General features: G+C 35.1%; 1 protein-coding gene across 2 annotated transcripts in view; it reads left to right on the forward strand.

The window, feature by feature from the left end:
• MLH1 (MUTL-homolog 1) overlaps positions 1-13,608 on the forward strand; it is a 255,513-nt gene that overhangs the window by 43,818 nt on the left and 198,087 nt on the right. For both annotated transcript variants that reach the window (XM_089808703.1, XM_089808704.1), the window contains exon 6: positions 10,949-11,097. In XM_089808703.1, coding sequence (XP_089664829.1) covers positions 10,949-11,097 — 149 coding nt within the window. The remainder of the gene's footprint in view (positions 1-10,948; positions 11,098-13,608) is intronic.

Consider the following 13,608-nt stretch of genomic DNA (forward strand, 5'->3'; position numbering starts at 1 on the left):
GGGTCCCATATCCATCTGCAAGCCCCTCGATAGCTCCTACTGGCAACTGTGTAATTAGGATGTGCCACATGTGAAACCATAGATAAGGATGGAACTCATCCATCAACCAAATTCCTGGATCCCGTGTCAATCTGTGAAGCATTGTTGCATTTGTAGGCTGTGCAACTCTAATCGTAACTGCATCAAATCTCAAACTGTGTAGTATCACAACAGAGTCCACATAATGCAAATCACGCATCTTGTGAACACCTGGATCCCAAATGATCACTTGTGTAAGAGAGGTTTCTCCCTCCCAAATAGATGTGTGCTCTATTGCAACAATGAGGAATTGGTTAACCACATTATTCATTCATTAGTAGATTCAATGTCGCTTGGACTTCCCCCTTACCATTTCCGACTGTTTTATTCCTTTTCTAAGGAGCTCAAGTGTCTATGGCCCTTTTCCCATCCCTACATCTTATGGGACATCTGGAAAGAGCAAAATAATAGGATTTTTAGAGATAAGTCTTCTACCTTCAAGTTGGTGTTTTTCAAAATCGAGAGGGCTATTTTGGAGAATTTCTGCTGCTCTATATCCTACTCCTCCAATTTGGAAATGTTGAATAGTATTATTTAGCCTTCTCCTAATCCGGTTGATAGTAGAAGAAAGGAAAGCAAGTGGCTCTTTCCTCATGTTGATTGGCTCAAAGCTAACTTCAATGACGCAGCCAAAGGAAACCTTAGGCTGGCTAGTTGTGGGGAGTGTTAAGAAATCTTCTAGGCCAATGCCTCGTTGTGGCACTCCCCTTGGGAAAATAGATAAATCCCTATGCGGAGGCAATGACAGCTCTTCAAGCTATAAGAATGCCTAAGGATATGGGTACTACTAATCTTTGGCTGGAGGGCAATCCAAAAAATATAGTTAATTGCTTGAAGGGGTTATCTATTCCTTGTTGGACAATCTCCAATATAATATAAGAAGCTAGAAGCCTTCTTTGCACTTTGGATAATTATTTCATATCCCATGCTTATAAAGAGTCTAATATGGTGGATGACTCTATAAAACGTGGCAGTTATGAATCAACAAATGAGATGGCAAGTTGAAGTGGCTTTATCATCAGAGATCACTTCTTGTATTAATTATGAGAATCAATGGCAAAGAAGGGGTCATTTGTAATGAGCAAAATGGTACATCAAGGTGATGCATTTACGATTACAAGGCAAGTGAAATGCCTTAGCGATAGATGCTATAAATATTACCCTTTTTTTTTTCGCTCGTTTTGTGTGTTCTTTTGATCAAAATTTTACTTCATTTCTTCAACATCTGGTCTCCTCTTTGCATTCATTTCTCTTTGCATTGCTATCGGTAGGGACTTGGCTATCAATGTTAGAATTTGGAAGGTGTAGAATCAAGATAGAGGGTTAGGGAAGACGCAATAAGCATATCAATTGTGAGAAATGGTAGAAAAGAACAAAGGTTTGTGACATTTTGAAAGCTAGTGGTTTGACGCCTTTCATTGAGCGCCTCCATGGAGGGAACCCTACAATTATTGAGTTCTTCTATAAGAATTGGGATGAAGGGACTCTAGTGTACCAAGGGAGGAAATTACGGTCATGGAGGATATGATCTCTTAGGTTAAGGGGATTCACATTGTTGACAAGAACTTTTACAGAGAGGAAGCATTTTGAGATTGCTGTGGAGGGTTTTTTGAAAGATGAGGAGCGTGAGGCCCTTGTCAAGTCTGGTAAGACCTATCATTCCCCAGAATTTATCAAGAAAATTTGGAGATTTGTGCTCAAAGCAATAATGTATTATGTTACGCTTGATGGGAGATTTTCTTGCGTTTGCACCCATCATTTTGTGTTACTGAATCACTTCAAACACAACATGAAAATCTCCATTCCATTCCATTTGTATACTTCCTTGAATTCCATTTTCAATGAGATTCATTCCTATGGGGTTATTAATCCTCCCTTGCATGATGGTCTCATGGTTCTTAGTTATGAACATATTAAAGGTCACTCTGTTGGGATTTCTATTGAAGAGAATGTTGACTCTAGAGAAGAGACGGATGATTCTGAGTCTTACAATAAGGAGATTCTCTTTGATGCTGAGGCCAGTGAGGATTTAGGGTTTGAGGAAATTCAGATGAAGACCACCAAGAGCAAAGGTAAGGGGTCTACCTCAAAGATACCCCTTAAAACTAACAAGTTTGTGGGCAAGAAACGCAAAAGCCCTAAGGTTGTCGTATCTTTTGACGAAGAATACTATGAGAAGGAGGATGATATGGACACAGACAAAGATGAGCTTGGTAGTCAAGGAAAAAAAAGAGCAAAAATTCCCTTGTGATTGTCACAAAGAATGAGAAGCACAAGAAGGCTTCCCCTCATGTTGCTACCGAGGATTTGGACATGGACGCTAATGAGGCTTCCCTGACACCCACTTGTGCGATTGCTATGGACAATCCCATTCATGATAATAGTCCTGATATGCAGATTTCAGAACCTAAGGATAACACTGCTTGGAAGGTAGTTGATTCGGGGAAGGTCAAGTTTGGAGTTCCTAGGCTGGAGATTAAATTGGTGGATAGGGCAAAGAAGGGAGATGAAAATATCTTGCGATTATATCAAAGAGACCAATCTAGACGTCCTTCTTACTGCAAGGTATGAGATGCTGGATTTTTATTGATCCATCAAATGGTCTTTTAATGAGGTTAAGGAGGTGAATTTGAGGATTAGGGCTCTTGAGAGTAGGGTGAAAAACCAGGAGACCACTAAGGGCATTGGTGAGAACTCGCCTGATGGGGACATGGCTGATAAAACAAGTACTGTAATTGACATTACAACTCTTTATAAGTTGGAAGCTAGGGTCTTGGCTTTGGAAGACATGGTCTTCAGTATGGATTTTATGTTGAAGGGCATTGTTGACTAGAGTTACAAGATTCTGAAGGCATCTAACGAGCACACTAAAATTCTCCTTAGCACGTTGGAGGGATCTACCGATGATAGAGCCATCATCCAAGTCATGGACGATAGAGATTCACCTGTAGATAGCCAGGATGGCCCTAGCAAAAGAACTACAACCAACACTAAGAAGAAGGTGTCTTTTGCTACTGCAAAGGTTAAAGAGATCAAGAAGGTGGCTGAGAAGATGGATAAGCTTGAGTTGGAGGCTATTGACTTCTGAAGTGTATGGGTTAGCTGTGTACTGGTGTGCTCTTGTCTTTTTTTGTTTGTGGGTTGTGTTGTCTTTAGGGCTTAGTCCATTTGTTGATGTCTTTCTTCTTGGTTGGCTTTTGGCTGTTGCTGGCCTATGTGCCGCAATGGTATTTATCTTTAGATATATTTTGTAAAAAGGGTTTCAGAAACATGTTTTCACCTAATCAAAAACACTTGGATTCCAAACCAGCCCTCAGTACGATTCTGGTTGTAGAAATAGATGATTAGTGAATCTCCAACTTCCTGAATCAGCCTGCTCGATAAATAGATGCCAAATACACTACCCATATGCAAGGAAACCAACTCATCATGCCTCAGGATGTTGCTTCCATAACTTGGATCAGCATCAAGAATGTCAACAATGTCACCACTATGCTTTTGAACTGGAAAGGTAAACATCTCATATGTAATATATCGCAACATGTGTGGTACCCATTGTTTTGCATGCAACTCTCTAACCCCTAGAGGCCAGGCCCAAACTGAACATGTACCAGTAGTCCAAGTAGGGTGGCCACTTTTTATTGAACGAGGCATAGAAATAAAATCACCAGCTAGTAAATAGATAGCTGCCATGTCATGAAGAATCGGTGATAACTCTCTAGATAATTTGTAGAAACCCGTACCTTAGGGACAATTCTGAATTTTTAGCATCACATGTGTATCATCGCTCAAATTAACATCTCCTTCAATGAAATGATCACCATCACACATAGTTTTCAAAGTAAAATCACTTGGTTCATCTTCTACATCATGACATGGTGAAATTATGGAACTGCTGTTGTATTAACCAGAACTCAGGTGTTTGACTTCTTGCTGGTCCTTATGGTCTTCATTTGCAAAATGTGCCTCATTAGGAGTGAGAACGGTGGAAACATTGTACTTATTTTCATGCTCACAAATGGTATTGATTTCTTCAACAGTTTGTACCATCTCCAAGTTCTATATTTAATTTTATTTTCCTTGTGAATGGCTGCAATAGATGATTTTCAGCCTGGTATAAGGAGTAGTGTGTCATACTCAATTGAAGGCAAAGTTCATCTGCCTCTCTTTCCTTATCTTTTGCATGTTTGATGGCCTAGCCTTGTCTTTGAGCAACTTCAAGTAATCTGATTTCATTGTTTCTAATGCCTTTTTTAGAGTGTGAAGATAGACATTGTTAATTCTATTCAGTATTCCCTTCTCCTTTTCAACACTTTTAACTTCCCACATGGTTTCCTCAATGTCTTTATGAATGTTATCAAAATGCACTAAAGCTGCAAGAACCATGTCATTTGATACTTGCAGCTTATCCTCCAAATTATACATATTGTCCTCCATTTTGTCATTACAAAATGGACGTAACAGTACAGAACTTTTCCAATTGAGTTTCTCTTCCCTCTAAGATAACTCATTATTTGATTGACAAAAAATGATCAAATGATTGTTACCAATTCATATAATGGAACGTTTTACTGAAGGTTCTCATCAAGTATTTTTCATTTTTTTAGTTTGTTAACCTGTATTTGATTTTTGAGACCTTCAAAGTCCCTTTTTGCATTTTTAACTGTTTGTTTTGATTGTTTTTATCGTTTTGTTTTCTTTAATCTCCTGCTTTTAGTTTTCCCTTCGATTCGGGATATCTTGGGACTTAAGCGGAGTTGTTAGTCAAAAGATATCAAGGATTCAGTGCCTAAAAAGTGGGGTTATCAAGTTCAATTGCATATTTAAAATATTGGCCTTAAATTCTAATGTTGAGTTGCACTATTTGAAAAATATAATTTAAAATGACTTCATGTTATGTTCTTAAGTTACTTTATCACTTAAGTGATTGAAGTCATTATAGTGTAATCCAATAAACACCCCAAATAAGAGCACATTAGGAAGTTTAAATAGCAAATTAAAGCATGAGTATACCAATCCTGAAACAAAACATAGCATAGATCCAAACCAAATTTGAGGGGCACTACAACTCATTGCCATGAGTAACAACTATGCAATATTGATTCTTTGCTCTCCAAGATCTTTGGAGTTCTCATTTTCTCACCAGTTAGCCTTTGGGAGAACTTGGAAACAAGGATAATTATTTTCAAATCAATCTTTTTTAAAATGAGAGCATTATAATGACGTAAGGTGCTTCGAGACACAATTAAGCTTCTCTTGGAATCTGCCATCACTAAAATCAATATAGGACTTCAATGAAATCATTGCTTAAGGTAGAATTGAGAGATAATATTGTCCCAATCTATGCAAACCTAGTGGCATAAACCCAGAATTAAACCTCAGTCTTTGTTAACTGTTGCTTCTGTAAAAGACTGACTGATGAGCCCTAACAGGAACTGCTGTTGCTTTAGAAGACTGATTTAGGTACACAAAGCTTAGAATGCTTTTTAATACTCCGTTGTAGTTGTAACACAGGGATTTCGTTCCCAACTAGGCTCACACACAATATGACCCAAGTGGACAAGGATTATTTTGCAGAACTTCTAGAACCAAAGAAGCAATTGTCCAACAAGTACAAGATATTAGATAACAATTGAGAATATCAAGACCTTTTCAAAAATGTAAACAAAACCTTCACAACACCATTTTTGAGTCAGTTATTGAATATTTGAATTTTAGTAAGAAATAGTTGTGGCTTCTTTGAAACATAACAATTTCGGATTTCCCAGTCCACCCAAAGAAAAAGAAAGAAGATAAAGAGATGTATCAAACCCACAAAAGGTTTTGCAAAGAACATTATTGCAAATGAGTGCTGTCTTTTTTAAGGTCTTTTCCAGAACTAATTCACTAGGACTCAACACACGGTCTACAGTATATGTGAATGTTAAGTTCTGCGCAACGATATTAGAAATTTCTAGATATAAGAAAACTAAGATTGCATTAAGGCTAAGAAGCACATTTTCTAGATATAAGAAAACTAAGATTGCATACGGCTGAGAAGCACATTTCCCAAGAAATCAAAAAATAATTCTTCCCTTTCCCTTATGCAAGAACAATTCTTTACGGGCAAGAGCCTACAACACAACGATAAATTGTTAGCCTCTTATGTGGGAGGTCTTGGGTTCAATTCTCGAGCTTAACAAATAATATTAACTAATCACAACACATAGTAATAATTAATCTTGCCTTTGGCCTCTTACCCATCAAAGAAAAAAAATAAAAATTCTTTGCGAATTGCAGAAATTTATTATGGTAAAATAATGAATGTGTTATTAAACAAAGATCATGAATGATCTATATATACAAGATAAAACATAAATGTTTCTATAATGAATAGGAGAGAGGAAATAGAAACATTCTTGTAGAGTCAAAAAGGAAAATTCCATAACGAACATAAGAAGTTTATGGAAACTATACAAAAAGAGTGACCATTAGAAAAAGACAAAAGAGAGAATAAATAAAAACTATCCAATATCGTAACACACTCCCTTAATGGTCAATCTATCTTAAAAAATAGAAATTTGTGTTACATCCCAATTTTTGACCTAATTTAAAATATAGCCGTTGAGGTTCACATGAAGTTAGTTGACAATTAAATTGGTTATAATCTTGTGAAATGATAAGATGGTTAGTCGTTATAATTATTTATCATGATTCATGAAATTGAATGGGCGATTAGCCGTTATGATTATTTATAACTTGTTATGATAATAGGATTTAATTACGAAGAATCTCCTTGCAGGAAACACGATGAAGGGGTGGAAGCATTGTCAGAAAAAAATTAGGCATAGGAGCATCACCATCACTGGGTAGATGGGTTGAGGACCTAGCAACTCAAAAACATGATACATCTGTGGGACCCGCATGAGCTATTTAAATAAATAATTTAATCAAAATAATTGAATTATAAAACGTACCTCAAAAGAAGTTAAATAATCTTTCATCATATTATAACTCTATATACGTGCATATAGATATAAAAATGATTTGGCACCATTATATTTTAATAATTTAATATTAAGTGATGTTTGCATGTACATATATAAATATAAAATCATAATAATATTTGAATTATAACAACATTCAAATTATTATAATATTCAAACTATAATCATCCAACTCCATTCTTTCTTTTTAATATTCTTGCTTTTAATCGATTAACACTTGGCATGATAAATTGGCAATAATCAAACTTTAATCTTTCCGACTTCTCTTCCAACCTTTTTATTTTCTTTTTCCTTTATTTTTCCAATTGATTTATGATATATTCGAATGGGCAACTAATTTTTTTTGAAACTAATAGAAGCCGAGGAGTCTCGGCTAAGTTTAAGAAGCCATGATCGAATTAGGTGAATATACCTCCTTCCATCTCCGGTTCTCTCTTAACCCCATACCTTTGCATTTCATATTGAGTTCTCAGCCGAATGCCCTTCCTTACTCATACTCGAATTCCTGCTGTTCTTCCATTATTATTGCCGACGAATTGAATTCTGGATTTAGTCTCAGGGTAGTGGGTGGACAAGAGGCCCAGCTAGAGCAAAAGATACAACCAAGTCTTAGGTCACGATTTCTGATATTGTTTTTCTTTCTTTTTGTTTTCCAAGATAAGCCGACTGGATTGGATCTTCTAATTGCAAGATTGAATACCATAGAATCAATGCAAAGAATGAATCGATCTTACTGAGTTCAATATCTATCACAACCGATACATAATGTTAGGTTGAGAATAGTTTAATTATGATTTCCAAATCTTTTCTTTCTCTTTCTGATTCAAGTATCCACCCACAACCGGTTAGGCCTGTTAAGTAGAGATCAATCCATAATACTAGTTGTTTGTAGTCTAAGGTGAATATGAGATCATTCACCAAATATTTTTGAGTTTATATCATTTATGAAATCCTTAGTAGTTGTAATAAATTGATTGATTATATGAAACCACATCACTGCACATGCTTTAATAAAATTTCCAAGCATATTTAGAACACTTTGACACTGAGCAATTCACCCGGCAAAGAAACCATAGAATTGTGAAGAGGTGGAATTAACCTGCAAGAATCAGTAATGAAATCAGATTTGAATAATGAATTATTAATAGCTCATGCTTGATCCTGTTGTTGTGACTCCTGCTGTCAAGTCTTGTGGTGTGGATAAATACCAGGATGCTCAGTAGATGACAGATGTTCCAAGTCCAATTCCGAGTAGGAAGGGCCTTTCTTGATAGAAATTGTGTGGGGATATGTTATGGTCTGAGTTTGGGTGGTTAAGCCCCTGACAATGTTTCACCTCTCCCAAAGTTGTCAGACGTACAATAGAAAAAGATAAGTTATACATTCAGTTGTTGTTGGAAACATGTATTATCACTTTTATGATGTATTTGCAAGAAGGTAAGATTAATTTAATTCATCATTACAGTTATTTTACACTCGGATGCGAGAGGTAGATTTATGAATTGTTTTTCATTTATATGAATATCGAATATGAGTATATTTCCTAATCTTGAGTTATTGCCACAGTTAAAGTAATCGGAAGGAAAGGAATGATAGAGTGGTATCTGAAACCCTAATTTGATTCAGTGGTATCTAGAACCCTAAATGATACAGTGGTATCGGAAGCACTAATTGAATCAGTGGTATTAGAAGCCCTAATTGAATCAGTGGTATCAAAAGCCCTAATTGAAGCAGTGATATCGAAAGCCCTAATTGATATAGTGGTATCAGAAGCCCTAAATGATCCAATGGTAATCGATGTCCTAATTGATACAATGGTATGTGATGCCTTAATTTTATATAGTGGTATTTAATGGTAATCGTCATTTAATTTTGATATAGCGGTATTGGATGGTATTTGTTGTTTGATATTGTTATTGTGGTATATGTAGACTAACTTGGTTGGTAGCAGAAGCATCCCTGCAATGATTTCTTGGTTCGAATTCCATGGTATTTAGATTCTATTTTCTATAGTAAATTCATTGATGATGTTTTAAGTAAAGAAATTTTGTTTAACTGTTTTTAACGACAAATCTCTTTCACATTAACATGACTATTATAACTATCTTCCTATGAAATTGAAGTAACAACTGTATTTCTTGGAGATGTTAGTTGTTAAATAAGACCTTGGGAAATTGGGATGTTACAATTTGCACGTCCTTAGTTGATCAGAGAGGCCTGCATGTTCTATAATGTTGGTTTGTGGTAGCATTGACTGTGGTAGGACGAGTCTCTGTACCCAGAACAAGCGCCTCAAGGCGACGGTACTCGAAGATCGTCATCATTCTCTGCTTCCACGTGTTTTAGTTCTTTCTGTTAAATCATTGTCTGCCTTCCAAGAGAAGTTTGGTGAGAGATGCCATGACACATTTTAGATGCAAAAAATGTGAATATCTGAAAAGGCATGAACTTCGAGGCAGATTGACGAAAGACCTAGAAAAAATGAAAGGACACACAGGAGAAAGCTCGAAAAACCTTCAAAGAATTTGAAATTAGATTCTAAATTTGCTGGCTCGAAAATTGAGGCATGAAAAATGATGCACATAGGAAAAACAGAGACCAACCCAATTGAGATTTGCAAAATTCCACCAAGAATCTGCAATTTTTTATTAAAACTAGCATGGAAAAAGAGAGTTTCAAAAGAAACCCTAGCTGTTTTTTAAAAAAAGGTGGAAAGCAAAACTATTGGACGAAAATTAGAGATAGGTTTTAAAACACCCTAAACGCCGCCCTTTGCAGAAGATGTGCAGAAAAAATCAGCTTGAAAATGCCCAAAAAGTTGACCTCGAAATTGCAAAAACAATTGGACTCCAAATGCCTAGTCGGGTTTGGAGGGAAAAAAAAGATGCAAATTTTGAACACACTCCGGCAAATATTTCGAAAATTTTGAACTAACAATTTCAAAATGAAATTAATTTTTTTTGAAGAGGCCAGGAATTTGCTATGATACCATATTATGGTCAAATAATGAATGTGTTATAAGAAAAAAGATCATGAATGATCTATAGATACAAGGTACAACATAAATGTTTCTATAATGAATAGGAGAGAGGAAATAGAAACATTCTTGTAGAGTGAAAAAGAAAGTTTCCATAACGAACAAAAGGAGTTTATGGAAACATTACAAAAAGAGTGACCATTAGAAAAAAGATGGAAGAGAGGGTAAATAGAAACTATTCAATATCGTAACAAAATCATAAAATTGATATTCCAATTTATTGAAAACCCTTAACCTCATTTTTTCATTAAAGCTAATTTGTATTTTTATAAAGCTCTCAATAATCTCTTTCACTAATTAGTCTAGTACTTTGCAACTAGTCATTCAGTTAATAATGTTCTTTCGCTCTTATTTTGAGGTTACAACTAAAATATAAAATTCACTTGTGTGTTGGTGTATATAACTTGTATGTCATTTGATAGTTATATAGATGATGTGTTAAAATTGGCAAACCTGCAACAAGAGATCGCAAATATTCATTTAAAGGATAAAATATTCGCCCGTGGCTATACAGCCACGAAAATGCACTTTCTTTACATTGCTTTTTATAACTTTTTAAAAAATTGACCAAGTCCTCTCCTTCGTAAGGAAGTGCATTTTCGTGGCTGTATAGACATTGCCTAAATATTCATGCTAATAATATCTTAAAACACCAAGGAAATTTTTTCTTTAAGAAACATTTAATGCCATGAAATGTTGTTTTGCTATGTGTGTTATAGTGCAAAGATAAAAATAAATGAAGATCACTAGGATCGTAAATTATCAACACTGATTATTGAAATCATTATGTATAGAGATGCCCATGAGATGTTTGATAATGCCACTAATACACTTTTTATGACTGCAGATAGGCTGGTTGAATGCAGCCCACTGAAAAGAGCTATTGAAGTAGTTTATTCTGCCATCTTACCAAAAGCATCAAAGCCTTTTATCTATATGTCTATAGTGCTGCCGCCTGAACACATTGACGTGAATATACATCCTACAAAAAGGGAGGTAGTGATTGCACATCCATCTCTACCTATAGAAATAGTTACTCTTTATCTCTTGTTATATCTAATTTCGATTTACTTTTTGTACTTGTAGAAAAAAAACAAAAGGTAATTGTTGCTTCTTTCACCTATTTGCTCTCTCATCTGAGTAATTTTTTTTATGAAAAGACTTTCTTATGTCCAATTTTAGTTAAAAATTAGATGACTACGTGCAAAGAGAGCATTTGTATGTCACTTGAAATACATTCGCATAAATATGAACATTGTTTGGTAATTAGACTGAGCACCCCCGTGTTCTGGGCTTGGACTTGGCCGGCACATTTTTAATTCAGACCAATGCCCAACAAAAAAAAGGGGCAAAAATTGGTGCAGATGTAATTCTGATCATAGTTTATTCCCAAAAGCGAGATGCACAAAGTTTCTACAACGTGTTATCAATCTCCAACTTCATACAAATTTGGCTGGTATCCTTTCATCCTCTCAGATCGGCTGAGCATTTGAAGACTATTGTAATCCCACTCAAAAATAAAACACACATAATTTTACTAAGAATGATAAACAGCATACAAATTGAGTTTTAGTACAAAAGCAATAATGAATGTCTGATCTCTGCATAGATTTTTTGGTCTTTTACAACACTTAATATGAAAGGTATGAGCTAACATTATTCATCAACTGGTACAGTCATTGTAATTATATTTCTTCTTGTTTTTTATTGCTTCATGCTTGTGAATTTGCACATGATTATGTTTTAACAGCTAAGTCTTGGTCAGCATGTACTAAATTTTCTTTATTGGAAATAACAAAGTCAATCACATTTACTAAACTATAGAAATGACCATATAGAGTTGCACTTTCGCTGTAGCTTGAAAACCTTGTGGACAATATATGTATAAAATTAACCCCAAATCTCCATTCAGGAAGTCTCTCTACATCCATTTTATGGGCTTTCTAAACAAATTGAGCTACCATGGATAGTAATCAGTAATCACTAATCACCAACTTACACCAACTTATTGATTTCACTAATTGTGGAAGTCATCAAATATGCTAGTACAAATTCTCCCAGTCTTGGAGAGGTTTATGAGACATTTGATAACTTTTTGGAAAAAAGAAGAAAGCAATGTTTGACAGGGACTTGTTGTGAGGTTTTCACATCATCGCCCCAAAACTTTTGGGGACCCCCTTTTTTTTCAGTTGCCTTAGCAAATGTTTTGGAATTGTCTAGAGGTTTTCGATTTGAAAATTTTACACTTTGGACGCCTTCGGGCCAAGAGGGATTTGATTTGGTTTATTTTTCACCTGGTAGGAAACTTGATTTTTCGGAACATGTAATTTTATCCTTTTAGGCCAAAAAGAATTCAAATTTTTTTTTTTCGATGGTTAAAATGAATACCTGGTAGGATAAAATTGCAAATTTTGCACTTGGATGGAATTTTGAAAATTTGAAATAATTGCATAAGCTTGAGCATCTTCAAAATGAATTTGTTAGATTTAGTCATTTCGGAAAATCTTGATTTTTTTTGGTGAAAAAGGAAATTTTTGATAGTGAAATTGAAATTGGATTTCGAATTTTGACTGCTAAGAAAAGGATTAATTTTGTTAAAAAAAAAAAACTTGCATTGCAAAATTGAAAGTGGACTAAATTGCAAAATCTCATAAATTTGGTTGAAATTTTGCCTATAGGATTTTAGAAATGATAAAGGAAATTGGTAATTTGAAATTGAAAATAGATTTTAGCTTGCTAGATTTCATTTTAATGGTATTTTAATTGGCAAAACGTTATTAAATGAAAATTTTGACATCTCTGAGGCTTACCTTGTTTTTATTTTGCAATTTTTGATCAAAACTAGAAACTAAATGGGCCAATTTCACTATGGGCTAATTCATTTTAATGTTGCATTTAAATCTGGGGCATTAATTAAGAGACTAATATAATTTTGTTCTCCCTCTAGGCAGGTCGGCCTACTTGGAGAGGCAAAAGGTGTGGTACAAGAGGGGCTTCCCCTCTTATTTTCTCATTCCTTTTTCCTCCTCCTTGGATGTGCGAATTTCTTCAAAATGAGGCAAATTTCTTGCTTGGGTGATTTTTTGGGGCAGATTCTCCATTTCTTGGCAGTATTTTCTTTCTCCTTGTTTGGGCGAATTTCTATTCTACGACGATTTTTGGAGCAGATTTGATTTTTTTCAGCTTGGGCGAGTTTTTTTTGAAGTCCGATTTCTCCTTCTTTGGCAACGATTTCTCCTTCCAGAATTTGGCGATTTTATTTGGTGAAGGGCAATGTGATTTAAGGTCCATTTTTTGGCAAGTGTGGACAATTTCAAGGAAGTTGAAATTCTGATTTTTGCTAGGGCATCATATTTTGAAAGAGGTTTGAAATTTCTGAAACTTGATCCGAATTTGAAGAGGGCCTGGTTATTGGTAAAAGCAGATTTAAAGTAAAATTCTATTCATTTTTAGAGGTGAAGATTGGTTTTAAAGGCAGATTTTATTCCTTGTTCTTTCTTGGTTCAT

Source organism: Cupressus sempervirens, chromosome 11 (genome assembly GCF_028749045.1).
Source record: "Cupressus sempervirens isolate cs-2001-9-10 chromosome 11, ASM2874904v1, whole genome shotgun sequence".
Taxonomy (NCBI): Eukaryota; Viridiplantae; Streptophyta; class Pinopsida; order Cupressales; family Cupressaceae; genus Cupressus; species Cupressus sempervirens.